General features: G+C 44.0%; 1 protein-coding gene across 5 annotated transcripts in view; it reads left to right on the forward strand.

Moving 5' to 3' along the window:
• MAPK10 (mitogen-activated protein kinase 10) overlaps positions 1-25,407 on the forward strand; it is a 475,339-nt gene that overhangs the window by 268,219 nt on the left and 181,713 nt on the right. For all 5 annotated transcript variants that reach the window (XM_029599243.1, XM_029599225.1, XM_029599259.1 and 2 more), the window contains exon 3: positions 6,088-6,257. In XM_029599243.1, coding sequence (XP_029455103.1) covers positions 6,136-6,257 — 122 coding nt within the window. In that variant the 5' untranslated portion in view covers positions 6,088-6,135. The remainder of the gene's footprint in view (positions 1-6,087; positions 6,258-25,407) is intronic.

Genomic DNA, 25,407 nt, shown 5'->3' on the forward strand with positions numbered 1-25,407 from the left:
GACATTTGGGGGGAGGGGTTCGGGAGGGTGGGGGATTTATTTTAAAGAGTCGGGGTAGGTTTTAGGGTTGTTTTAGTGTGCCGGTTTTCCCGCCCTCCCCCTTCCCCTCCCCCTTCCCCCGATTTACGATTTTTGACGATAAATCGGGGGAATTCCTATTGTATATCGCCTCTAACAATTTTTGACGATTTAAAATATATCGGACGATATTTTAAATCGTCAAAAAACGATTCACATCCCTATTAGCTACTGCTGCTTCTCCTTCAGTGGTATTCCCATCAGTAGAGATTGATCAATCTTTAGTTTATTTACTATTTTTTTTTTCTATACCGGCTTTCATGACAGGTATCACATCAAACCGGTTTACATTTAACAGGGTGTGCAATATACAGAGAACTCGAGCAACTATAACAAGTAGTTATGGTTAACAGTCATGGTTAACAGAAATGCAGTTACAATAAAACAGGGAAGTACACAACTGGGAGCGGAGGAGGGAGAAGAAAAGAAAGATTAACTGACAGCAAATTATTTACAGAGATGCAAAATTAATTCCAGTGTAGAAGAATTGATATCGTGAATGAGATTGATGACATAGTGTTGGTGTTGGTGAATGGTTTCTATTTGAACCCATTGTTAACAAAGTGTTTGTGATGTCGGTAGCAGGGATCAGTCGAAGTCTAGATTGGCTTTTTTAAAAAGCCAAGTTTTCAGCCTTTTCCTGAAAGTCAGTAAGCAGATCGGCTGGGATGGAGTTCCATAAAGTTGGTCCTGCTGTTGAGAGCGCTCTTTCCTTGAGGGATTTATGTTGAAAGGTTTTTGCATGTGGAACATGGAGTGATTCTTTATAACACTCCCTATTGGGTCTGGTGGAGGTGTGTTTTTTGAAAGGAATTTGTAAGTTGAGCGGGGCGTATTGATGGATGACTTTGTAAATGGTGGTGATGGACTTGAACATGATTCTGTAGTGAATTGGTAACCAATGAAGGGCTTTGTTGAACTGTTAGCAGAGAGGAAGAAACCTGAAGGGAAAATTACATTGGTTTCAGTATGGCGAGCTATTCAGGACCTATGGCAGGATCTCTTCAAAGCTGTTTTGGAACATAAGGTTAATGTTTCTTCAACATAAGCTAGGAAAACACAAGGTACTGTCTAGTCTCTTGAGGTTTCTAAGTTTTCTTTGATTCAGAAAACTGGAGAGTTGGAAGCTTTTTAAAGCAGTGGTGATTGAGGATTATGTTATCACTTCCAGAAGGATTGAGACTCTTCAGAATTTGACCCTTCAAAGAACATTAGACATCAATTTTCCACATTTTTCTAATGTATTTGTGCTGAAGTTATTTAAGAATTATTTAATAGAGTGCTTTAATCTTCCTCCTGAAGATTTACCTTCTATTACTAAGGCGATTTATGTTTCAAAGATTTCTTATCCTAGTAAACCCTTTCTGTTAGGCAAGAGTTAGAGATTTCAGCTGTAATTATGGAGTCTAAAGGAACTCTTCTGGTGTCTTATGTCTCGTAACTGGATAAGGAGTTTATGGACACTATCTTGTATGATTCAAATTTTGCGTAAAACATTTCTATAATTTTGATCTGACGATGACTTTGGAAGAAGATTTTTTTTTAACATCTGAAACTTTACCATTTATTTCAGTACATTTTATTTGACTGGAGTTACATTCCAGTATGTGAAAGATATTTTTTGCTGGACTGTCATCTGATTCCTAAGTGCCTTGAATCTATTGATTTCCCCCTATTTGAACAAATCATTGGTGCTTTAGTGAGTTTTGCCTGGCCTTAGCAGTGTACTAAGGTATGCCCCTTGCTCAAGTGAGAGTTCTAAAACAAGGGTATATTGTTGGCTTTCAGTCATTTCTTATATAATTAAATTTAGTATGTTAGATGAACATAGAAAAGGTCAAAACAGGCTGGAGATACATTGATATAAATAAAAAAATGAGCAAGACCTATTTTAGGGATCTGCTTTGAAGTTGTGGGTCTCTGATCTGTTTTGTTAGCTACACTGGATATAGACAGATCTTAAATTAGTCCTTCCAGCTTGTGTATAATGATTATGATCATCCAAGCAAACTGTGTTCGCAGATTCTGATCGGGGGATTGTTTACTGTGCATCTACTGAAAGATTCCCCTTGGGTTCCATTCAAAATGTCTTAACGCCTACAGATAGAAGTGGCATGTGTGCTGGTTTAGGGGGAACCCTCTTTGGCCTGCAAATGGATGGTGCATAGGCCTGGGGAAAATTGCTCACACTGTACCCTCAAGGAGAAAGGAAGCCACTTTGTCAAATCTTTGGAATGGCAAAACAAACCACATTTGAGTGGGTCACAATCACATTTCTTACAACCCTAGATTGAATTGTCTTCCTCCAACGCAGTGCACTCTGTCGCCACACATATATTTACTACCTTTTCCCCACCTGAGTGACTCTCTAGTGTTTATTTGGTTTGAGGTACTGGTGTATATAAATGAAAAATATTTTGAACTAATTTTCATGGAATACAGTAGATGGAATCAGATTTCTTCCTTCTCTGAAGAAGTTAATAATGCAATAAATATTTTCGGAAGAACTATGAGGTAGCCATATATGTGCACAAAACTCCATTTTATGCATGCAAATGGCTGTTGTGAAACTGACCCAGGTTCAGTGCTCATTAAAGTATGCGTATAATCCAGTTTCATATGTACTTTTACGAGCACTAGAAAAAGGCATTCTAGAGGGGTGATGAGAATGAGTCATCACTTATGCGCATCCTTTATTGATTTAAAAAATATCAGGTAGATTTTAAAAGCGTTACTTGTGCAAAAATGGCCCCATACACGCGTATGTGGGTCACGCGTGAGCAATGTGAATTTTATGAAGCTGCGAAGTACACGTGTACATACTTGTGTGCATATCAAGACCCTTATCAAAACCTTTTTTAAACCAAGTTGCATTAACTGCCGTAACCACATCCTCTGGCAATGAATTCCAGAGTTTAATTATGCATTGAGTGAAAAAGAATTTTCGCTGACTTGTTTTAAATGAGCAACTTGCTAACTTCATGGCGTACCCCCTGGTCCTTCTATTGACTGAGAGAGTAAATAACCGATTTACATTTACCTGTTCAAGTCCTTCATTCCCTCCCCCATGGTTATGGTACAGGGGTTTGTAGCACACCTATATAACAATGCACCCTCCCTACCCAAAACCCACCCAGAGTTGAAAGGTCCCCTCTTACAGTGGTAGATGTATAGGGGTAGATTTTCAAACAAGGTGCATTGGCGTACTTTTGTTGGCGCTCCAGGCGCAAACAAAAGTACGCGGGATTTTAGTAGATACGCGCGGAGCCGCGCGTATCCACTAAAATCCTGGATCGGCGCGCGCAAGGCTATGAATTCTGTATAGCCGGTGCGCGCCGAGCCGCGCTGCCTACCCCCGTTCCCTCCAAGGCTGCTCCGAAATCGGAGCGGCCTTGGAGGGAATCCTCTAACGCCCTCCCCTCATCTTCCCCTCCCTTCCTCTATCTAACCCACCCGCCCGGCCCTGTCTACACCCCCCCTTACCTTTCTCCGGGGATTTACGCCTCCCGGAGGGAGAAGTAAATCCCCGCGCGCCAGCGGGCCTCCTGCGCGCCGGGCCGCGACCTGGGGGCGGGTACGGAGGGCGCGGCCACGCCCCTGGACCGCCCCGGGCCGTAGCCACGCTCCCCATACCCGCCCCCAAAGCGCTGCCGACACGCCCCCGAAACGCCGCGACGACCGGGCTCGCCCCCTGACACGCCCCCGACACACCCCCCTCGGAGAACCCCGGGACTTACGCGAGTCCCGGGACTCTGCGCGCGCCGGTAGGCCTATGTAAAATAGGCTCACCGGCGCGCAGGGCCCTGCTCGCCTAAATCCGCCCGGTTTTGGGCGGATTTAGGCGAGCAGGGCTCTGAAAATCCGCCCCATAGTGTCATATTCTCTCTATCTCTTTCTTTCTCCCCCCCCCCCCCCCCCCCCCTCCAGTAAGGATATGAAAAAACTGTTTTTCCCTTGTGTGAGTGTACACACATAGAAGCAGCTAAAACCCTGGTGGCAATACACAATGGACGTTTACTCAAGCCACCTCTTAAGGTGATACACGTGTATGTGTGTGCACGATATACAATTGCAGTGTATATCCGCTCGCGTGTGTTTATGGGTGCATGCGTATTCTTTTTTAAATTAGCCTGTTATGTGTAAGTGTTTATGTATATATTATACCCTCCAAAGAAAAAGTGTTACTTTATGTGAGTGAATGTATGTATACACCTGGCCAGTTCTGTGAGTATTTTCTAAATGAATTTACACACATGTTTGCTTTGAAAATATTTAGTAAAGTCTGGTAAAACAAGGTATATGCAGACTTAACTGCCATGCAGGCTGTTTGAAAAATACCCCCTCCATTAGCAATAAACAGTTTGAAGAACTTCAATAGGAGAAATGATATCTATAGTATATGCTAATCCTTCAAACATAAGCAACAATGCATTAGGCCGAAGATGTATCACAGTTTGCAAACTCTTCCAACCAGCACCTTTTAGTGAAGCCATAGACAATCATCATGAAAAGAAATGGTAGGAAATTGCAACAGAGAGCCTAGCAACTAAGAAGGTGACCAGAGAGCAACAAGTCTGATTGATGACAAAGACAGGTTCCATGTTCTTGACAGCCTGTCAAAGAAATAATATAGATGCTCGGTCATGTTTGCAACTCTTGCCTGGGTGCTTGAGAGCTTGATTTGATTGTCAGAGAGAGCTAAAGGGCTGAGGTCATATATTATTATTTCAATGCCAACTGTTCATTTATATGATGAGGCTCCTGCTATTGTGGAAGTCACCTGAGACTTGACCCTGTCTTGTTTCTGCTAGCAATTGACACTATTAATGCTTGTAAGATTTACCAGAATGTGACACTTGCATATTCTCCGGTTTGTAACTGACTAATATTTTTAATTGCTTTTTGCAAATGTATATTTTTCTGTATAAATGCATTTTGTCTTAATATCCCCAAAGCATTCTCTAAATGAATTGGTTGAGATCAAAACATGATGGTTAATGAACTGATACATTTCCCAAGATAACTGACTGCAGATAGAACATAAAACCAAGGACTTCTGAGGTTAATAAATAGAAATCTTAAGATATTGGCCACCCCCACCATAAAGTGTTTATAAAGCAAAAATTAAAACAAACTTGAGATAAGGTATGTGTATATATAAGTGTATACATTTCCCGGGGACCGTGTATCATGCATGATCCTCTGGGCAAGCAGCCTAAGGTTCAGTGTGTGTTCTGTTAAGAAGGAAACAATAACTATTTTCTTATCATAGTCCAAATATTGATTTCTAGAGTTGAAGGGAGTAGCAGTGACTGTTCTAATTACACTACCAAATGGTTGAGTTCAGTGTAACAGGAAAGGCATCCAGAGGGAGCTGTTTCCTGCCCTTGTAGGTGGTGCACTAACCCTCTCTGCAGTCTTAGGTCTATGGCAGACTGATGGAAAGGGAGGAGCCAAAAGAGAAAAACTGGAATATACATGAAGTCTCCCCTTAAAATCTCATAAGGAGCACAGCTAATATATATTTTTCTGTTAAGAAATGTAGGTATAAGGTAATTAAAAAGAATAAACAAACCTTTTAAAATTATTACTGTTTATAATATCATTGTGATTTTTTTTATACCAAGTCAGACCTCTCAAAAGGGAAATATTCCTTGTTTATCACTATGGGACATTTATTATTTAATTATATGATCAATGGTTCAACCAATAATTATAACTTTTTGTTAGTAAGAAGTACCAGACTATTGTAACCACAATTATTTACTTTAGCTTTATATATGGGGAATTTATGTAATAAAAGAACAAGCTGTCCTCTAAGACTAAACTGATACAAGCTCATTAATTCACATGTCCCAAAATATTCTGGTTTAAAAAACACCTTGAGAATCTTTCTAGAGTTAATAGTAGGTATGCCAGAACTTTAGCAGGGCTAGTTTCTGAAGGACAGTATGCTTGCTGTATTTTATTATCATGCTGTTGGCATTTCTGTTTCTGTATTCATGACAGGGATTCGGTAAACAAGTGGATGTGTCATATATTGCCAAACATTACAACATGAGCAAAAGCAAAGTTGACAACCAGTTCTACAGCGTGGAAGTGGGTGACTCGACCTTTACAGTTCTCAAACGCTACCAGAACCTAAAGCCTATTGGCTCTGGGGCTCAGGGTATAGTTTGGTAAGTTTCGGAAACTTTATGGATTTATTTTAAATGTGATATTCTGCCTGCTTTTTCACAAAAGTGAACATTTCTAGCCACTGACTTTGAAAACAGCTGGGAAATCAGCAACTGTCTGAGTCAAAATGCAAAAGTGTGTGATTTTCAACACATATTATCTCACTATATTAAATAGGTAATTATTTTTTGCTGCATAGGAGGAGGTAGCTAATGGCAATAGAGAGACATTTATCAATAACTGACAACAATAAACTTTTTGTGTTTTAAGCATATAACATGAACCATGTCTGAACAATTTGAAATTAATGTTCAACCAGGTATTTTTAGCCTGATTAGTGTTAGCTAACATTTTTGGACTGATTTTCCCAGATTTTCTAGGGAGATATATCATAGAGGTTCACTAAGCTTTTTTCCGTAGACACAGAATGAGAAATCAGACTTTTGATGTAATGAATTTCCCACATGTTCACCAGGATTCTCTGGTTTAGAGGTTTGACATGAGAGAAATTTGTTTTTCACCCAATGCCACCGACCAGTGCTTTGGCCAGTGAGAATCCATCACACAGTCAGTTTCTGAGAAAGATGGCAATATTTGGATAGCTGGCGAGTGATGTTACCTGGATAAAAAGTTACCCAGATAACTTTAGCTAAATATTCAGCTACCTTTATCTGGGTAAAAGTATTACTGAATATACTCCTCTAAAGTTAGCTGGATACAGGTAAATTTATTGCTTACCAGCTTTTTGAATATTGAAAATATAAAGGTAGGTGGCCAGCAGCCTACCTGATCCCCAATTCTTTCTTTCCCTCAAGATATATTAAAAAATGTAGCATGGGCCGATCTGCCTCCCATCCCATGAATTTAAAATAAAATGTAGCCTGAGGGCCAAGCAGACATCCTCCTGCTCCCCAAGAAATTAAATAAAATGTAACATGGGCAGAGCATAGCTGATTCCCCCGCCTCATCCCCTACCTTAAAAAAAAAAAGCCCTGTTGCTGTAAATCCCCACCCCCATTTGCAAATTCCCAAACGTGGCCTGGAGGTACAGCGGGAAGAGGACAGGCTGGTACCTCCTCTCTCCAGGCTGAATTCTAAGTGCCAGTACAGCCAACAGCCAACACTTAGGGGCAGATTTTAAAAGGTACGTGCATGGGGTACATTTGTGTGTGCTACCTGGTGCTACCCGGTATGCGCGCAGCCATGCGCATATTATAAAATCAGGGGTCGGCGCGCCCAAGGGGGTGCACACTAGTGCATCTTATGCGCGCTGAGCCCTCCGGGAGACCAGCTGGCTTTCCCCGTTCCCTCCCCCCCCCCCATCTTCCCCTCCTTGTCCCGCCCCAGCCCAAAAAAAACCCCCGTACCTGTGTTTTAGAAGTTACGCCTGACAGAGGCAGGCGTAACTTGTGCGTGCCAGCTGAGTGCTGTGCCGGCACGTGATCCCCCGGCTGCTGTGCCGGAATCCTCGGCCACATCTCCTGGACCACCCTCGGACCACCCAGACCACCCAGCCATGCCCCGGACCGCCCCACCACGCCCCCAGACCATCTGCCCTGCCCCCGTACCACCCATTCAGAAAAGCCCCGGGACATACGTGCATCCTGGGGCTTTATGCGCGCTGCTGGGCCTTTTGAAAATAGGCCTGGTGCGTGTTACCCCCCTATGCGCGTAAATCCTCCTGGATTTACATGCGTAGGTCTTTGAAAATCTGCCCCTTAGCGTTCGATATCACTGGTAAACAAAGTTTTTATTTCCTTCAGGCTTTTTTGATGCTGATCACAGATATTACTTTGAAATTTGTACATCATGTAGGGTTTTTGAGAAACGGCCAATTTTGTGTTACAATAATTGTGAAATTTTAAAACACAATCTCGCGTACATATATTTTCTTGCTAGACAGTAGTTTTTATGATTTTTAAAATTCATGTTGTATTTTTGACAGCCATAAGCTACGTAACTTGTAACAGAAAATAACCTTTTTAAAAAATACACCAAGAAACTCTGCAAGATTCCAACTTGTTTCCATGAGGACGCAGCCTTATATAAGCAGCAGCAATGAATATTGCTAAAACTGTTGAGTTTAAAGCTTGTGGATTTAATTTCATATACTTTATGAAATGTTGCGCCAATGTTGTAATAGCCGTGACACGTTTTGTTACATCTGTGGTGAGTTTACTCTGAAAGCACAGAAAAGGAGTATGACTGCACTCATTAAGAAGGCATGTGAGTTATACTTCGGGTGCAAAATTGGTGACCAGGACAGAGCATGGGCTCCTCATATATGTTGCGCAACATGCGCCAGTAGTCTGCGAGCTTGGCTGAAAGGTGTGCGACCATCCATGCCGTTTGCCATCCCAATGATATGGAGGGATCAGAAAGATCATATAACTGACTGTTACTTCTGCATGATGAATGTGTCAGGATACTCATCAAAGAACAGGAAGTTTATTGAGTACCCTAACCTTGCATCTGCAATGAGACCAGTAGAGATGTGAATCGTGGCCTCGATCGTCTTAACGATCGATTTCGGCTGGGAGGGGGAGGGAATCGTATTGTTGCCATTTGGGGGGGTAAAATATCGTGAAAAATCGTAAAAAATTGAAAAAACGTAAAATCGCAAAACCGGCACATTAAAACCCCCTAAAACCCACCCCCGACCCTTTAAATTAAATCCCCCACCCTCCCGAACCCCCCCCCCAAATGACTTAAATAACCTGCGGGTCCAGCGGCGGTCCGGAACGGCAGCGGTCCGGAACGGGCTCCTGCTACTGAATCTTGTTGTCTTCAGCCGGCGCCATTTTCCAAAATGGCGCCGAAAAATGGCGGCGGCCATAGACGAACACGATTGGACGGCAGGAGGTCCTTCCGGACCCCCGCTGGACTTTTGGCAAGTCTTGTGGGGGTCAGGAGGCCCCCCCCAAGCTGGTCAAAAGTTCCTGGAGGTCCAGCGGGGGTCAGGGAGCGATTTCCCGCCGCGAATCGTTTTCGTACGGAAAATGGCGCCGGCAGGAGATCGACTGCAGGAGGTCGTTCAGCGAGGCGCCGGAACCCTCGCTGAACGACCTCCTGCAGTCGATCTCCTGCCGGCGCCATTTTCCGTACGAAAACGATTCGCGGCGGGAAATCGCTCCCTGACCCCCGCTGGACCTCCAGGAACTTTTGGCCAGCTTGGGGGGGGCCTCCTGACCCCCACAAGACTTGCCAAAAGTCCAGCGGGGGTCCGGAAGGACCTCCTGCCGTCCAATCGTGTTCGTCTATGGCCGCCGCCATTTTTCGGCGCCATTTTGGAAAATGGCGCCGGCTGAAGACAACAAGATTCAGTAGCAGGAGCCGTTCCGGACCGCTGCCGTTCCGGACCGCCGCTGCACCCGCAGGTTATTTAAGTCATTTGGGGTGGGGGATTTAATTTAAAGGGTCGGGGGTGGGTTTTAGGGGGTTTTAGTGTGCCGGCTCACGATTCTAACGATTTATAACGATAAATCGTTAGAATCTCTATTGTATTGTGTTCCATAACGGTTTAAGACGATATTAAAATTATCGGACGATAATTTTAATCGTCCTAAAACGATTCACATCCCTAGAGACCAGTGCCACATGATGACAGTCTTCCTGTCTCAAAACTGCCAGAGGTGTGGACACTTGATGACGAGGATGAGGAGGTAGGCGATGATGGCGAGCCATTGCAGATGGAAGCTGGGGGTGATCCTGACTTTGTGCCATCAACATCCAGTGATCCTCATTTAATATCTCAGTCAAAGCTGAACAATCTGGTCAGAGATTTGGTTTTTTTCAAAGAGTCAGGCAGAGCTGCTTGGGTAAAGGCTGCAAGGATGAAGATTTGATAAAATATTTCAACCAAGTAGACAGTCTGACTTTTTGCTATGACATCGATGGATTGTTTTGTGCTCTCGGATGTGACCACGACCCAACAGAATGGCGACTATTGATTCATCAATCTTAAGTTTGAAGGCTGTGTTGATGCATAACAGCAATATCTACCCATCAATACCTGTCGGACATGCCGATCATATGAAAGAAACATACCATGGGAACAAATGCCAATAGAAGGGGCCAGCTGGATTACAGAGGAGCTATGTGCTTTGCTTAAAAAGGCAAGTTCTATGGTTCAAACACCTGTGGGTTAAAACTTGTACTCTGGATGGCAAAAGACATTGGAAGAGAAATGCTAATCAATATTCGATGACACTGAGTAAAAAATAAAATTTTACAAGCGCCAGAACTAGGAAATTGTTTGCTGTGATGGACAGACTCCTGGACAAGGAGGTGGCGTGAAATAGAAGGGAGAGATACCAGATAATCCTAGCTATGTTGGCTTTCTTTTTAATACAATTATACAGTTATGGTCAGAATTAAAGATCAGAGATTGGCTAAGAGTTTAGAGGTGAGGAATAAGACTACTTTTGAACTAGCTGTCCAGGAGCAGGTGGTAGGATTTGAGGCCTTTGGGAAGCTAGATCAGGTGGATTTGGACTTTAAGCAGATTCTGGGGCAGTTGAGAACAATGTATTATTCACAAGGAGGTCACTATGCAGCGCTACTTAAGCGGATAAGTAAGGACTTATTTGGCTATATATGAATATATGGCCAAATTTGGTGACCACAACTTATCTGACTAAGGGCTTAGCTGAATAAGTACTTATCCAGCTAAGAGGTGGGTGAGAAATAGGAGTTTTGAGGAGAAGCTACTTATCTTGTTAATTTAGTCAGATAAGTGCTGATATTTGGACTTATCTAGTTAAGTTAACTGGATAAGTTAGACCTGCTCAATATAAGTGATTTTTATGGGGATGTTCAGCAGCATAACTGTGCTGCTGAATACCCTTTGTAAGTTACCTGGATAGGTCTTATCTGGCTAACTTACTTAGCTGTTTAATTTAATTTTGAATATCTACTTCATTATAATTAAGGCTGAATCTGATCTGGATTAAGGCTATTTATGCAGATAATCAATGAATCTTTGAAAGAAGGTTATATATGTCCAAGGTTAGGTAGTCCTATAATAACATCTTTAATAAAGAAACATTCTTTGGACATGACCACATTTTGGCTGGTTGCCACTATTCCATTTGTGGCAAAAATTGTAGAAAAAATGGTTACGCAAACTGTTGCACTATCTTGAGTCAGAGGAGAAATTGGATCCGGGTCAGGGAGGTTTCTGAGCTGGGCACAGCACCGAAACTATTTTGCTTTTAGTTTCATGTGTTTTATTGATAAAGGGGAAGTGGTGCTGTTAATGCTGCTGGTTCAACTGCTTTTGATCTATCTGATCATTCCCTTTTATTGGAAAGATATCAGATGCTGGGTTTCCATGAGTTGGCTTTACAGTGGATAGGATCTTTTTTGGCTAATAGGTCCACGCATGTGTTATTTAAGAAAGAGTTGTCTCCCATTTATACGAGGGGATACAGAGTGGCTCAGGCTTTGCTTCTTTCCCCACTGCTCTTTAATATTTATGCAGCTTCTGAGGACTTCATGCTCTGGGGGTACAGGGTAGGGATGTGAATCGTTTTTTGACGATTTAAAATATCGTCTGATATATTTTAAATCGTCAAAAATCGTTAGGGCCACGATACAATACCAATTCCCCCGATTTATCGTCAAAAAATCGTAAATCGGGGGAACGGGGAGGGCAGGAAAACCGGCACACTAAAACCCCCTAAAACCCACCCCCGACCCTTTAAATTAAATCCCCCACCCTCCCGAAACCCCCCCCCCCAATGCCTTAAATTACCTGGGGGTCCAGCGGCGGTCCGGAACGGCAGCGGTCCAGAACGGCCTCCTGCAATAGAATCGTGTTGTCTTCAGCCGGCGCCATTTTTCAAAATGGCGGCGCAAAATGGCGGCGGCCATAGACCAATACGATTCGACTGCAGGAGGTCGTTCCGGACCCCCGCTGGACTTTTGGCAAGTCTTGTGGGGGTCAGGAGGCCCCCCCAAGCTGGCCAAAAGTCCCTGGGGGTCCAGCGGGGGTCCGGAAAACGATCTCCTGCTGCGAATCGTTTTCCGTACGGAAAATGGCGCCGGCAGGAGATCGACTGCAGGAGGTCGTTCAGCGGGGGACCGGAAGACTGTCATGCCCCGATGACTCTGAGAAAGAGTCCTCCGGTGGGCACATGATTCTAAGTTTGCTGTCACCCAGGGCGACCACGAACCTTGGTGCTGCTTCAGCGGTTCTTCTGGTGACCCACTATGGTCTCTGATGCTAAAGCATATGTTGAATCCTGTAACACTTGTGTGCAACAAAAACCCCCGGTCGGTCGACCATTGGGGTCTGCTTCAGCCACTTCCAGCTCCCGAGGAACCGTGGATCCACCTGTCTATGGATTTCATCGTGGACTGGCCTCCATCTAAGGGCCATACTGTTATATGGGTAACCATAGACCAATTTTCAAAAATGGCCCATTTCGTCCCTCTAACGGGCCTTCCATCTGCTCCTAAACTGGCATGCCTATTTTTCCATCACATCTTCAGATTACATGGCTTACCCAAGGACATTGTCTCTGATAGAGGTCCACAATTTGTTGCTAGATATTGGCGCGCTCTTTGCCGAAAATTAGGCATTAACATCAGTCTAACAACTGCTTACCACCCTCAACCTAACGGACAAGCTGAGCGAATGACTCACTCTTTAAAGGCCTTCCTGCGCGCTTACATTAATGACCACCAAGACAATTGGTCTGAACTTCTGCACTGGGCGGAGTTTTCTCACAACTCCCACATCGCCACAGCCGCAGGCACATCACTGTTCTCCATCGTCTATGGAAAGCAACCACAACCACCACTGCTCATACCATTGTCAGTACTTCCCCCTGTGGCGCAGGCTACTGCGGATGCCCTCATGGCTTTATGGAAACAGACAAACCATCGTTTACGTCAAGCCACTTCCCGGGCCAAGAGAACTACTGACAGTCACTGACGCTCGGCCCCTGAATTCCTCCCTGGCCAGAAAGTCTGGTTGAGCACTCAATATATCCAACTCAAAATACCCTCTCAAAGATTCGCTCCAAGGTATATTGGACCTTTTACGGTCATCCGACACATTGGACCAGTTACATACCAGCTTCGGCTGCCTTCTATGCTGGGAATACATAATGGGGTAGATTTTATAAAACTATGCCCGTGCGTACTTTTGTTCGCGCACCAGGCACAAACAAAAGTACGCCAGATTTTATAAGATAAGCGCTGAGCCTATATTGCATAGGCTTCCGGCGTGCGCAAAGCCCCGGGACGTGCGTAAGTCCCTGGGCTTTCTTGGAGTGGGTGTGTCGGGGGGCGTGACGTGGTTGGAGTGTCATCGGGGGCATGTCGGAGGCGTGACACAGTCGATGCGTCATCCGGGGGCGGTGCTGCGGGCATGGTTTCGGCCCAGGGTTGTTCCGGGGGCGTGGCCGCGGCCTCCAGACCAGCCCCCAGACCGGAACATGGCGCATGGCAGCTGGCCTGGCGCGTGCAAAGTTACGCCTGCGACAAAGGTAGGGGGGAGTTTAGATAGGGTCAGGGGGGTGGGTTAGGTAGGGGAAGGTGGAGGGAGGCGGAAGTAAAGTTCCCTCCGAGGCCGCTCCGATTTCGGAGTGGCCTCGGAGGGAACGGGCAGCGCGCGCAGGGCTCGGCGCACGCAAGTTGCACAAATGTTCACCCCCTTGCGCGCGCCAACCCCGGATTTTATAAGATACGCGTGGCTATGTGCATATCTTATAAAATCCGGCATACTTTTGTTCGCGCCTGGTGTGCGAACAAACGTACGCGCGCGCTATGTTTTAAAATGTACCCCCTTGCGTGTGCCGAGCCCTGCGCGCGCTGCCCATTCCCTCCGGCCTCTCCCCACCTTCCCCTCCCTTCTCCTATCTAACCCATCCCCCAGCCCTATCTACAACCCCCCTACCTTTATCGCGAAAGTTACGCCTGCCCACGCTGGCAGGCTGCTGCTGCGCGATTCCCCGGCCCGGGAGCGATTTCGGAGGCCTCGGCCATGCCCCCGAAACACCCCGGGCCAGAGCCACGCCCCCGGCCACGCCCCGAATGACGCGCTGTCGTGACACGCCCCGACACACCCCCAGGAAAGCCTCGGGACTTACGCGCATCCCGGGGCTTGCGCGCACCACCGAGCCTATGCAAAATAGGCTCGGCGCGTGCAGGGGGTGTTTGAAAGGGTTACGCGCATAACTTATGCGCGTAACCCTTTTAAAATCTACCCAAATACGTTTCACATAATTCTACTAAAACCAGTGGTCTTGTCCTGGCCTTCCCGAAAGGCTCCTGAACCACCTCCATTGGTGGCTGAGACTGATACAACCTACAAGGTACATGAAGTCCTCCACGTCCGCTGTAGGGGCCGCCAGTGGGAATACCTCCTTTCTTGGGAGGGTTATGGACCCGAAGAAAATTCATGGGAACCAGCTCGAAACATCCTGGACAAAACCCTCCTTCTGAACTTTCATCGTGCCCATCCGGGCAAACCCCGACATCCAAGGGGGGGTACTGTTACGCATACCATCCACAGCACATCCGCGGCACAGCCCCTTCACCTTTCTACAGTGACTCCAGCTCTTGGTTTCTCCTCGCTGACGGTGGGCTGTCAGCTCCGTTTTCGGGCCTCCCCCGGTGCCTCCGGCCCAGCTGCAGTCCCCAGCATTCCCAGTCCAGCCACCCCGTCTATTGCTTCTTGTCGGGCCTCTCCACGTGGCCTGCGGAGAGACGCTGCTACTTGGCGCAGCGCCCCTCCTTAGGCGCGCGTGCATCACTGATGTTTAAGTAGGGACTGCAGCGGGAACCTAGCCACGGTCCCGGATGATGATGTCAGCAGAGCTTTAGTATTTAAGTGCAGGCTCCGCTCCCTAGCTTTGCCTTTGCAGCAGGTCTTCTCGCTGGTCGAGTACTCGTTGCCTCCTAGAGATTCGTCTCTCTCCTGCATTCCTGTTCCTCGCTTGTTCCTGGTTCCAGTCTCCTTGTTCCTGTCTTACTCCATTCCTCGGATTTCCTACACGGACTTTGACTTTGCTTTCCCTGACCACACCATCGACTCTCTCCAAGCCCGGATCTCTGCTTCGCCTGACCATGCCATCGACTCTCTACAAGCCCAAACCTCTGCTTCGTCTGACCACACCATTCACTCTCTCCAAGGCCGGACCTCTGCTTCGCCTGACCACGCCATTGACTCTCTCTAAGCCTGGACCTCTGCTTCGCTTGACTACACTATTCCCTATCTCCAGACCCACACCTCAGCATCGTTTGACTACGCTTGACTATCTCCGTGATCAGACCTCAGCCTTGCTTGCCACTGCCTCCGGATTGCCTCCAGCCCTGACTCAAGCCTGTTCCTCGACGCCTCTCCAGCTTACTTCCTGGACTTGGTCAATTCAGGCTTTGGCCTGCTCTTGCTCGGGTGCCCCCTGTCTGCCTTCATTCTTTTGGTGTCCGAGTCTCCAGGACACTACCTTGTCCAGTGTAAGACTGTACCATCTCTCACCTGCTGTCTCTGGGCTGAACCCGATCTCTACATCAACTACATACAGAGGCCCACCTAAGTCCAGCCAGCCCTGGCACCCAAAGGCTCAACCCGTGGGGAACAAGGGCTGGTATTGGTGAAGCTCCAACTGGCCTCTGTCCATCAGCCCACTCCACCTGCCGACAGTGGGGACCTGTGGTTCCCTACCTATGGGTTGAGTCCACCTCCGGCACAACACATTGGAATAATACATTTGATTGGTCATGCCTAAACTTTGGCAGACAGCTATATATGGGGTGCATGTGTGTGGTGGATATAAGTGTAATATGTGCAGGTGTGAAGTGTAGGTATTTGGTGTGAGGGCCATATGGAATATGGGTGGAGGGTGTGTGTATGTGGGTGGATGTTTGTGGGTATGGGTAGTGTAGGTAGTGGGCGTGACTCTGGGGTGAGGGGCTGAATGTATATGTGGGGCATGTGTGTTTGGATGCATGTATGTGTACACATATGCAGGTACATATGTTATAGTTTGCATATGTAGGAGAGTCTAGAGAGGGTTGTGTATGGGACGTGTGTATGTAGGTATGAAGTTGTAAGTGTGTGATGTGGGCATGTATCGGGTGTGTATATGGAAATTGTATGTGTTTTGGGAAATGGGGATTGCCAAACCCATTTCCCAATGGGTTTGGCAATCCCCATTTTGGGAAATGGGGATTGCCAAACCCATTTCCAAGATTCTCAATAAATCTATCACTATTGGTCTGGTACCCGCTCAACTCAAACATGCCATAATAAAACCGACTCTCAAAAAAGTGGACTTGGACCCAACTGAACCATCTAACTATCGCCCAGTCTCGAACCTTCCTTTCCTATCCAAAATAATGGAGAAAATCATAAACAAACAACTCACAGAATTTCTAATTGAACATCAACTGCTACTTCCATCCCAGTATGGATTCCGCAAGAACCATAGCACCGAAACCCTGCTACTGTCCCTCTCAGAGTTAATACTAAAAACACTAGACACCGGTCACTCTTACATTCTTGCTCTACTTGACATATCATCTGCATTTGACACTGTCAACCACCATACTCTTATCACCCACCTACCTCAAATTGGAATCACTGGTTCTGCACTCTGCTGGCTCCATTCCTATCTTAATGAGAGAAAATACAGTGTTAAAATTGGCCGCCACGAATCCCAACCTAGAAATCTGCAACAAGGAGTACCTCAAGGATCCTCTCTCTCATCAACTCTGTTTAATATCTACCTTATCCCCTTATGTCGACTCTTGATAAAACTTGGATTCCCGCACTTCATATACGCAGATGATGTGCAGATCCTCATCCCCATTAAGGACTCTCTACCCAATGCTCTGAAAATATGGGATACTGCCCTTGAAGAAATAAAGAATCTTCTCAACCAAAATTTTCTAGCAATCAATACTAGCAAAACAGAACTCCTCATCATCTCCCCACAAAGCAACATCCCCCTCAACTACCCACAAACTGGCCTTCTCGTCTTACAGCAGGTCCGCAGCCTTGGTGTCATAATAGACAACCAGTTCACATTAAAGAAATTCATTGCGGCCACTGTTAAAAATGGCTTCTTTAAACTCCATACTCTGAAAAGAATCAAATCTCTCCTACACCCGCACGACTTCCAAACAGTTTTACAAGCTACAATATTGTCAAAACTGGACTACTGTAATTCGATCCTACTTGGACTGCCAAAAAATTCAATACAACCCTTACAGATGCTACAAAACGCAGCCGCCCGAATACTGACCAACGCACATCGCCATGATCACATTACTCCGGTACTCCAATACCTTCACTGGCTACCAGTAGCATCTAGGATCACGTACAAAGTCCTCACCCTCATACACAAATCCATCTACAAAGAAGAAATGCAATGGTTATCTGACCAGTTTACGTTCCACAATTCCAACAGACCTACAAGAACAATACACCAAGCCAAACTCAAGACACCCACACTCAAACATATTAAACATGTTTCCACGAGAGAAAGATCATTTACCATAGCAGGAACCAATGTTTGGAATAAAATGCCTACAGATCTGCGCCTGAAGCCATGTCACAAGAAATTCAAACAAAACTTAAAAACTTGGCTCTTCAGAAAAGCTTACACATAATGACCTCTTAATCTGCAAACAGCCGTCCTACTTTAAGCAGCCCTCCACCCCCCCTCTGCCCTACCCCTTCACCTTTAACTACCTCTGACTGAATGTACCTAGTTATACATAGTTTTATAGTTTTATATTTTATTATTATTATTCATTGTTATTTGAACCCAATGCACCTTATCATATATAGATTGTAATTATACACATTTTCCACCAAGAGACTTGACGGGATTCAATAATACTATATGTGGACTTTTGCCCTGTTCGCTGACCATTTTGATATATGTTTGTTCCTACTGAATTGATTGTAAAGCCTGTTGCTAAATTTTTGTTCAATGTGAACCGAGGTGATGTTTTGTAACGTGCCGCGGTATATAAAAATCCTTTAAATAAATAAATACATAAATAAATAAATATGTATGGAGGTGTCTGGATTGTATGTATAGGGGTAATTCTGTGGGTATGTTGAGGGGTTGTGTATGAAGGAGGTAGCTGTTGAGGTGCATGGCTGTGTGTTGGTGTGGAGGCAAGTGTGTGGGTGTGTGCAGATGTGTGTGTGGAGAGTCTTTGTGTTTGGGGCTATGGGAAGTGTAGTAAGTGTGTAAGTTGGGTAAATGAATGTGTGGTGGTGTGGGTTGGTTTGATTGTGTAGGGATGGGTGGGATGGGTGGATATTGTGTGGGGGTGGGGGTGGGTAAGGGTTGTATGTTGTGGATTGAAAGCAGGGATTTGTAGTCCTGTGTGTCTGGGTGGTAGTGGTTGCATATGTGTGTGGGGAGTTTTGAAAAGTATGGTAAATGGGAGTCGGGTTTATGTGTAGGGGAATGTGAATGGGGGGATTGTGTATGGGTGGAGTTGTGTGTGTGAGAGAGTTGTATGTGGCATGTATATTGGTGTGGTGAGGCAGGTATATGTGTGCAAGGAGACTGGGTATATAGAAGATATGTGTCTAGAGCTGTGTGTTTGGGAGTACATGTGTGTATTTGTAGAGAGGATATCGACTTGTGTTGGTGAAATATGTGTGGGTTTGTATAAGGGGTGTGTGTGGAGGGTTGGGATAAGTGTAGGTGAATATGTTTGTGTTTGTGTGGTACAGCAGGTGGATGTGTGTGTGTGTGTGTGTGTGCTTGTGTGTATATGGAGCTGTGTGGGGTTGTGAGTGTGTGAGGTGAGGATAGATGCATGTGCCTGTATGGGCATGTGCATATGATATGGGTGTGTGTATGTGGGGGATGTAGGAGAGGATGGTGTGTATGTGTTGTGAGACTTTGGAAGTATTGGGGAAAGTGGCTTTGAATGCACACTTGGTACCATCTTTAGTCAGCTACTTTAATTATTTCTCCCTGCCTTTGTCTGCCTGTACTGTCCTGTGCTAAAGTGCTGGAAGGGTGAGAGGAGGCTTTTGGAATGGGGTGGCTGTTAGCATTCTAACACTCTAATAGCTTCTAACAAGTTCCCTAAGTCTATGGAATAGTCTCCTTCAAGAGGTTAGATTATTGGAGGACTATGCAACATTTAGAAACTGATAAAGGCCTAGTCATTTCAGTACTCTTTTAATTGATTTTGCTGTGGGACTTGGTTACTATATGTATGTTATATTTTGATGGGGAATACTGGTGTGATGGACCTTATGATGAATGTTTATTAAAGATGTTTATTATATAATGGAATTTGGAGATGAGTTGGTTTGTGTGTGGGGTTGAGGCTAGCAGGATAGTGGGGGTAGGGTAGGTGTTTTAATATTAATTGATGTGTTTAGTATTTGCTTGTATTTATTAGATTCTATCTTATTATAGTACTCTTGTGATTTTATGCTTATTAGTCTATTGTATATGAGCAATTTGTAGTTTGTAAAGCACTTGATACATTTGTTATTAGTGTTGGTTAAATATGATTTAAAAAATCAATAAAAGCAATAGGGATTTTATGTTTTTTGCTTGGCTCTCAGAAAATATTGACCAGATATTTCTGGATTTCAAACTTATATGAGATATTTACATGCTATTTATTTATTTATTTGTTTGTTGAAATTGTAACTGACCAAAATGCAAGATATCCCAAGCGAGGAACAACATTTTAAATAAATACAATAATAAAACAATTATCACATAAAAAACTTTCCTCCTGCATGCCCAATCTGATGAATTTCTGCTCCTGTATTTGGAGAGTCCTTGTGCCTACAGAGAGATTGACATCAAGCCTTTTTTTATGTAATTCTTTCTGTTATTTCGTACGTTGGAAAGCATTAAAAGTCAAGTGACTAATGGAAACCTATTTAGCCTGAGAACATCTAATACTATTTTAACTGTAATCTTGGATAATCGAGGGTAATTTTGTAAAAATCCACATAGGGGCAAAGTCCCTGGTGGCTTTTACACTGATTTTCAAAATAAATTACATGCATATTTATTTTTCACTTGGAAAGCTACCCAAACACTTTTATCCCGGCTAATTTGTGTGGGTAGTTACCTAGAGAAAAATTATGTGAATACAGTGCTTTTGAAAATTTAAAAATATGTGTGTAAGTGCCTGCAGGAATGCCTCTCCCTACTGTGGCTAAAGTTATGAGTGTGGTGCATACATTTTTCCCTGCATACAGGGAGGGCAATTTCTCAAATTCCATTTCCATGGGTAAAGCAACATGTTCCCCATGAAAATGGCTTTGAAAATTAACCTCCCTATTGAATGATGCATCAGATCAAATATGAAATTAGACAGAAATGAAACTTACAGGAGCAGGCAGCTGTGGCCCATAGACAATGAGTTGAGGGTCAGTCAGCCAATGAGGAAAATCATGGCTTGACTGTCCTCAAGGTGATTTCAAGGGAAACAATGCGAAAAGAATCCTAGACCCTTTTAGTACTGCTGATAAAAGGAAAGGATATGATTTGACTTCCTATCCACTTGCCTATTAAAGAAGAGTTTTATGGTTTATGTGCATGTATGCGACTGAGACTCCTGGTTTATGATCACGTTTGCTGATACTGTACTTTAATCAGTAGATTGTGAGATGCAATAACATATCTGGAAGAATTATTTTAAAAAGTGCCTTCCTAATGCCTATTACCTAAAAGTTGCAAAGAGCGAGAAAGCATGACCTGCAGGACAGGACACAAAAACAGCATCAGGCTCTTTTATAATTATGATAGTAGTCTATTTCATAATAAAATTAGGGGTATGCACAGATTTTTTTTTTTTAAGAATCAGAAAATATTTTATTGTTTTGTTTGTGTAACCCCACCTCGGTGTGCAGGTCCAGCATGGGTGAGGCCGTAAAGTTTTTATACTCTTTAGGACAGGGACCCTGACCAGCTCTTTGATCTCCCTCACCTCCCCGGATGTGGATTCTTGAACTAGGGGTAGAAAGGAGTCCTCTCAGGTCCCAGTGTGGGGTGACTGACTTCCTAGGCTGAATTCCCTGGGTGAGGTGAATTTCCACTGTGTACTGTGTGCTTGTGCCCCAAAGACAACACCAGGACCACCGGATTAGTGTCCAAAATTAACACTTTACTGTAAACAAATTGGTTTGGTGGCACAATAAATATGATTCCAGCTCCAAAGTTCTCTTTCTTTCTCTCACTTAGTGTACAGTTCTTGTAGCCTCTGTCTGTGCAAGTCTTTGGTAAGGCTGAGAATCCATCGACCCTCCTGGCTTAGACAGAGCAGCAGTCCCCTTAGGTTAGGGCCCCTTTAGTGCTGGGAAACTCTTCCCAGATGACAGCGAAAATCTGTCTTTGCACAAGGAGCTAATGCCTCTATCTCCCCAGAGTGTCAGAGACTCCAGATGGGTGAACTCCCATTAGTTCTAATATATTTACTCACAGTTAGATGTCCTTTCTCTGGATGAAGATCCTGGTGGGAAGGATCCTGTATGAATCTGCAGGTCCACCGATGGGCAAGAAGAGGGGCAGAAAATCACTTCCTCCCAGGTCTTGAAAATAACTTCTTTGTTCCCCAAATCAAATAACACTGGATATCCTTTGCAACGGATCACCACCACTTCAGGGGCAGGTCTTCCCTAAAACCTGGACGTCTTCAATTCGGGGTTCCCCAGTCCCTGAGTCTCGGAAAGGCCCAGGCCTTCAGCAGGGCTCCTTTACTCAAGTCTAAAACCCAACTCGGTCCCTGAACGAAACATACCTCGGTTGGAGAGTACAGCAGTGTAGTCCAAACCTACCCTAGAGGGTCTTAGAGGGTTTCTAATGCTCCAGGTAAGCAAAAAAGTAACTTAGGAAAAAACTCCAGTCTCTCTCTCTAACTTCTGACATTAGATTACCCCCAGAGCCCTTTGCGGCGCTCTGCTATAAAACCTCCTGCCAGGGACATCCATTACAGCCCTGCCATGGGAGGGCTGCCATTTAATGGATCCTTTCCCTAATTATCTCTTTCTAACTGCACTAATGGTTCTATTCCCTGTGCTTAATGATAACCCGGAAAGGTGCCCGGGTTACATTTGTTATTCTAGAAGTTTTACAATCCCTCACCCCCACCTGTGTATTGAGCAGGATATACATGAGAGTTGATGATATTCTAGGAAGGGAAAAGTGAAGAAAGAGTTCAGTTTAATAAAATGCAGATGTTTTGCTTGTAGAAGGGCTATTCCTCCTTGATGTGCGATGCTGCTGATAAGACGAGGATAAGCAAAGTATGGAAATGGGAATGAAACATTTTGCTATCCTTTGTTTTCCTTCTGCTTATATATGAAAATTTATTAAAACTTGTGTAGCATTGTCTTTGACTTCTAATTTTTTCACAAAATGGATTTATGCATATGTAAAATTTGCAAAAGTGTGGTTATTTTGGGATACATTTTTCATTAAAATCCCTTTTGCAAATAAATGCTGCAGAAGTGGCTTTTGTGGCAGTAAACGTTCACATGTAGTCTATGTTTGAAAGTTTATTGAAATTGCCGAGTAATGAGCTGCTGTGATGCAAAATTATACAAAGCAGCTCATTAATGGCTAATTTTGTGATAACGGGCATTCAAAAAAGCTTTGCAGGCCTGCTTTCACACGCATAAAAAAAAAAAAAGCTATATCTCAAAGAGGACTAGTTATTTTGCTTCTATCCTGGGGGAGCACCACATCATGCAAACAGCATGCATGTTTAAAGGGGCTGTGCGGTCCTATAATGGCCATGTGACCTGTCGCCCCCCCCCCCCCCCCGTACCCCCACCCTCATAATAAGAACTCCCTGTAGTTATTTTGCAAATGTTTTCTATGGTTGCAGATGAGCTCATTTGCATCTGTAGCTCATATTCACATAAGATGTTCCACATGTTCCTGGCCATGCCAATAAGCAAACCATTCTATTGCTAGTGGCTCCAGTGTTTTTAAAGAATCCCCTAAACACACCCGCCGTGTTTAGGGGTTCTTCACCAATCAGACACAGCAAGTCAAGATTGGATCAGAAACGTCATCCTGGTTTCCGCTTAACGCTGGTGTACCCCAGGGCTCTGCACTATCAGCGGCACTTTTTAAAATCCATCTCAACCCTTTTGTTGACTTTTCTCTAACCTTGGAACAGATGACAGGCTATATGCTGACGATATTCAGTTTTTCTTTCTCTTCAGAGATTCGTGGACTAAATCAGAAGAATTCATTAGACTGTTTATCTGCCATCCACTACTGGCTCATGGCTAACAAACTCATTCTAAATATCTTCAAAATGGAAATCATGCTTCTATCTCACTTTACCCCAACATCTATCACAACTCAAATGACCTTCATGAACAAACTCCTCTCCAATATTGCTCGCAACTTCCGCATTCTTTTAGATCCCTCACTCACACTGCATCAATATGTTACATTTTTTACACAATCTTCATTTTTTAAATAATGTAGAAAACACATTATTTAAAATACATATAACAGGTATGACAGATTAAAAAACAAGTCGGTATCCTTAACATAGAGGCATATATATGAATTTGAATTTAGGACATGCAACAGCGGTGACATCTCATCATGATACATAGGCTTTCTGACATAAGTGTGTTTTTAACGCCTTTTTGAAAAATGTGGGCTCTTTAATTGTTCTGACTTCAATAGGTAGGGAGTTCCAAAATATAGGGCCAACAATTGAAAAGGCTCATTCCCTGGTCTCTATTTTGGGGAGGGAACATCGAGCAAGCTCTAGTTCGCCGATCTCAGGGCTCTTGCTGGGGTATCAATTTTCAAAATGGCTGTAATCCAAGGTGATTTAATATTATACAAGAGATTATGGATAATGACCGCTAACTTGTATTGGATACAGTAAGTTGATAGGTAACCAATGTATAGATTCTATGACTGGCGTTATGGCTCATGAGGGAGGAAAGCCAATGAGAACTCTTGCTGCTGAATTTTGAATGATTTGGAGTGGACGAAGTATATAACCTGGGAGACTAAGGACAAGTGAATTGCAATAGTAAATGCTGGAAAAGAGCAATGATTGTAAAACTGTACGGAAGTCATCCAGGTCAAGTAATGGATGTAGGAAGGGTGTGTGTGTGTGTGTGTGGGGGGGGGGGGGCAAATGTTTCAAATAGTGGTGCTAATGGCACCTCACCCCAGCCCTTGTGGGCCAAAAAATGAAAATGAAAAGCTGTAGGGTTTGTAAAGAACCATTGCCCTTTGTAACTAACAAAGGAGTGCATGGGCTTAGCTGATCAGCCAGTACCATTTTGGAAAATGGCACCAATGGAGCAGAAGCAACTAGACATTGCTCCTGCCCGAGAAGAAGCTCCCCCCAAGCTATGTCGTAAGCTTGGGGGGGGGGGGGGGATGAATATCACTTTAAATCTTTAAGAGGGGTGCAAGGGGGCGGGGCACTTTCCAATTGAATAAACTGTTGGGATGCTTAGAGTTCAGTTGCTGTTCCCCCTTGGTAAGCCGTTAAGGTTCTATTTAATTTGTTTTGTGTTTTTACATAATGTTTGCTGATACAGATGGGTGAAGGATGGTTTGTTTTGTAAGGGTTTTCTGTGGGTGTTTTGGTTGTAAACTGCTTTTGGTGACTTCTGTGGTTGAGGAAGTGGTTTATACATTTTTATAAATAAGTATTGCTCATAAGATTCAGAGTGTCAGAGACTGAAATGCAAAAATCACCATATAGTACATGTGATTGTGTGAAAAGTGCTGGTGCACACTTACTCTAAATCTGGAGACAAATGACTTTGAACGGTCAGAGGCCAAATGAAAATGTGTCATTAAATCTTCATGATGTAAAGTAACGTGTCCTAAGAAATTAGTGTCAGGGAGCAATACGGTAAACATACATAATGGCTGAAGCAAAACTATTCTAAAAAGACTTAGTGTTACACTTATGTATTAAAGTGGACTATTGATCCTGAAACCATTACAATAACATTATTATAGTGCATCTTTTTTTACATTTTATCTTTATAATTACAAATCATAAACATCAAGCAATATACTTGGGAAGAAACAAGCAGGCAAGGAAAATATACATAATACATGAAAAGTAAGAAGAAATATTATATCTACCACTGCTACTAAGTTTACAATTTAGGGAGGATCCTTCCAAAAACCTTGC

This window comes from Rhinatrema bivittatum, chromosome 1 (genome assembly GCF_901001135.1).
Source record: "Rhinatrema bivittatum chromosome 1, aRhiBiv1.1, whole genome shotgun sequence".
NCBI lineage: Eukaryota > Metazoa > Chordata > Amphibia > Gymnophiona > Rhinatrematidae > Rhinatrema > Rhinatrema bivittatum.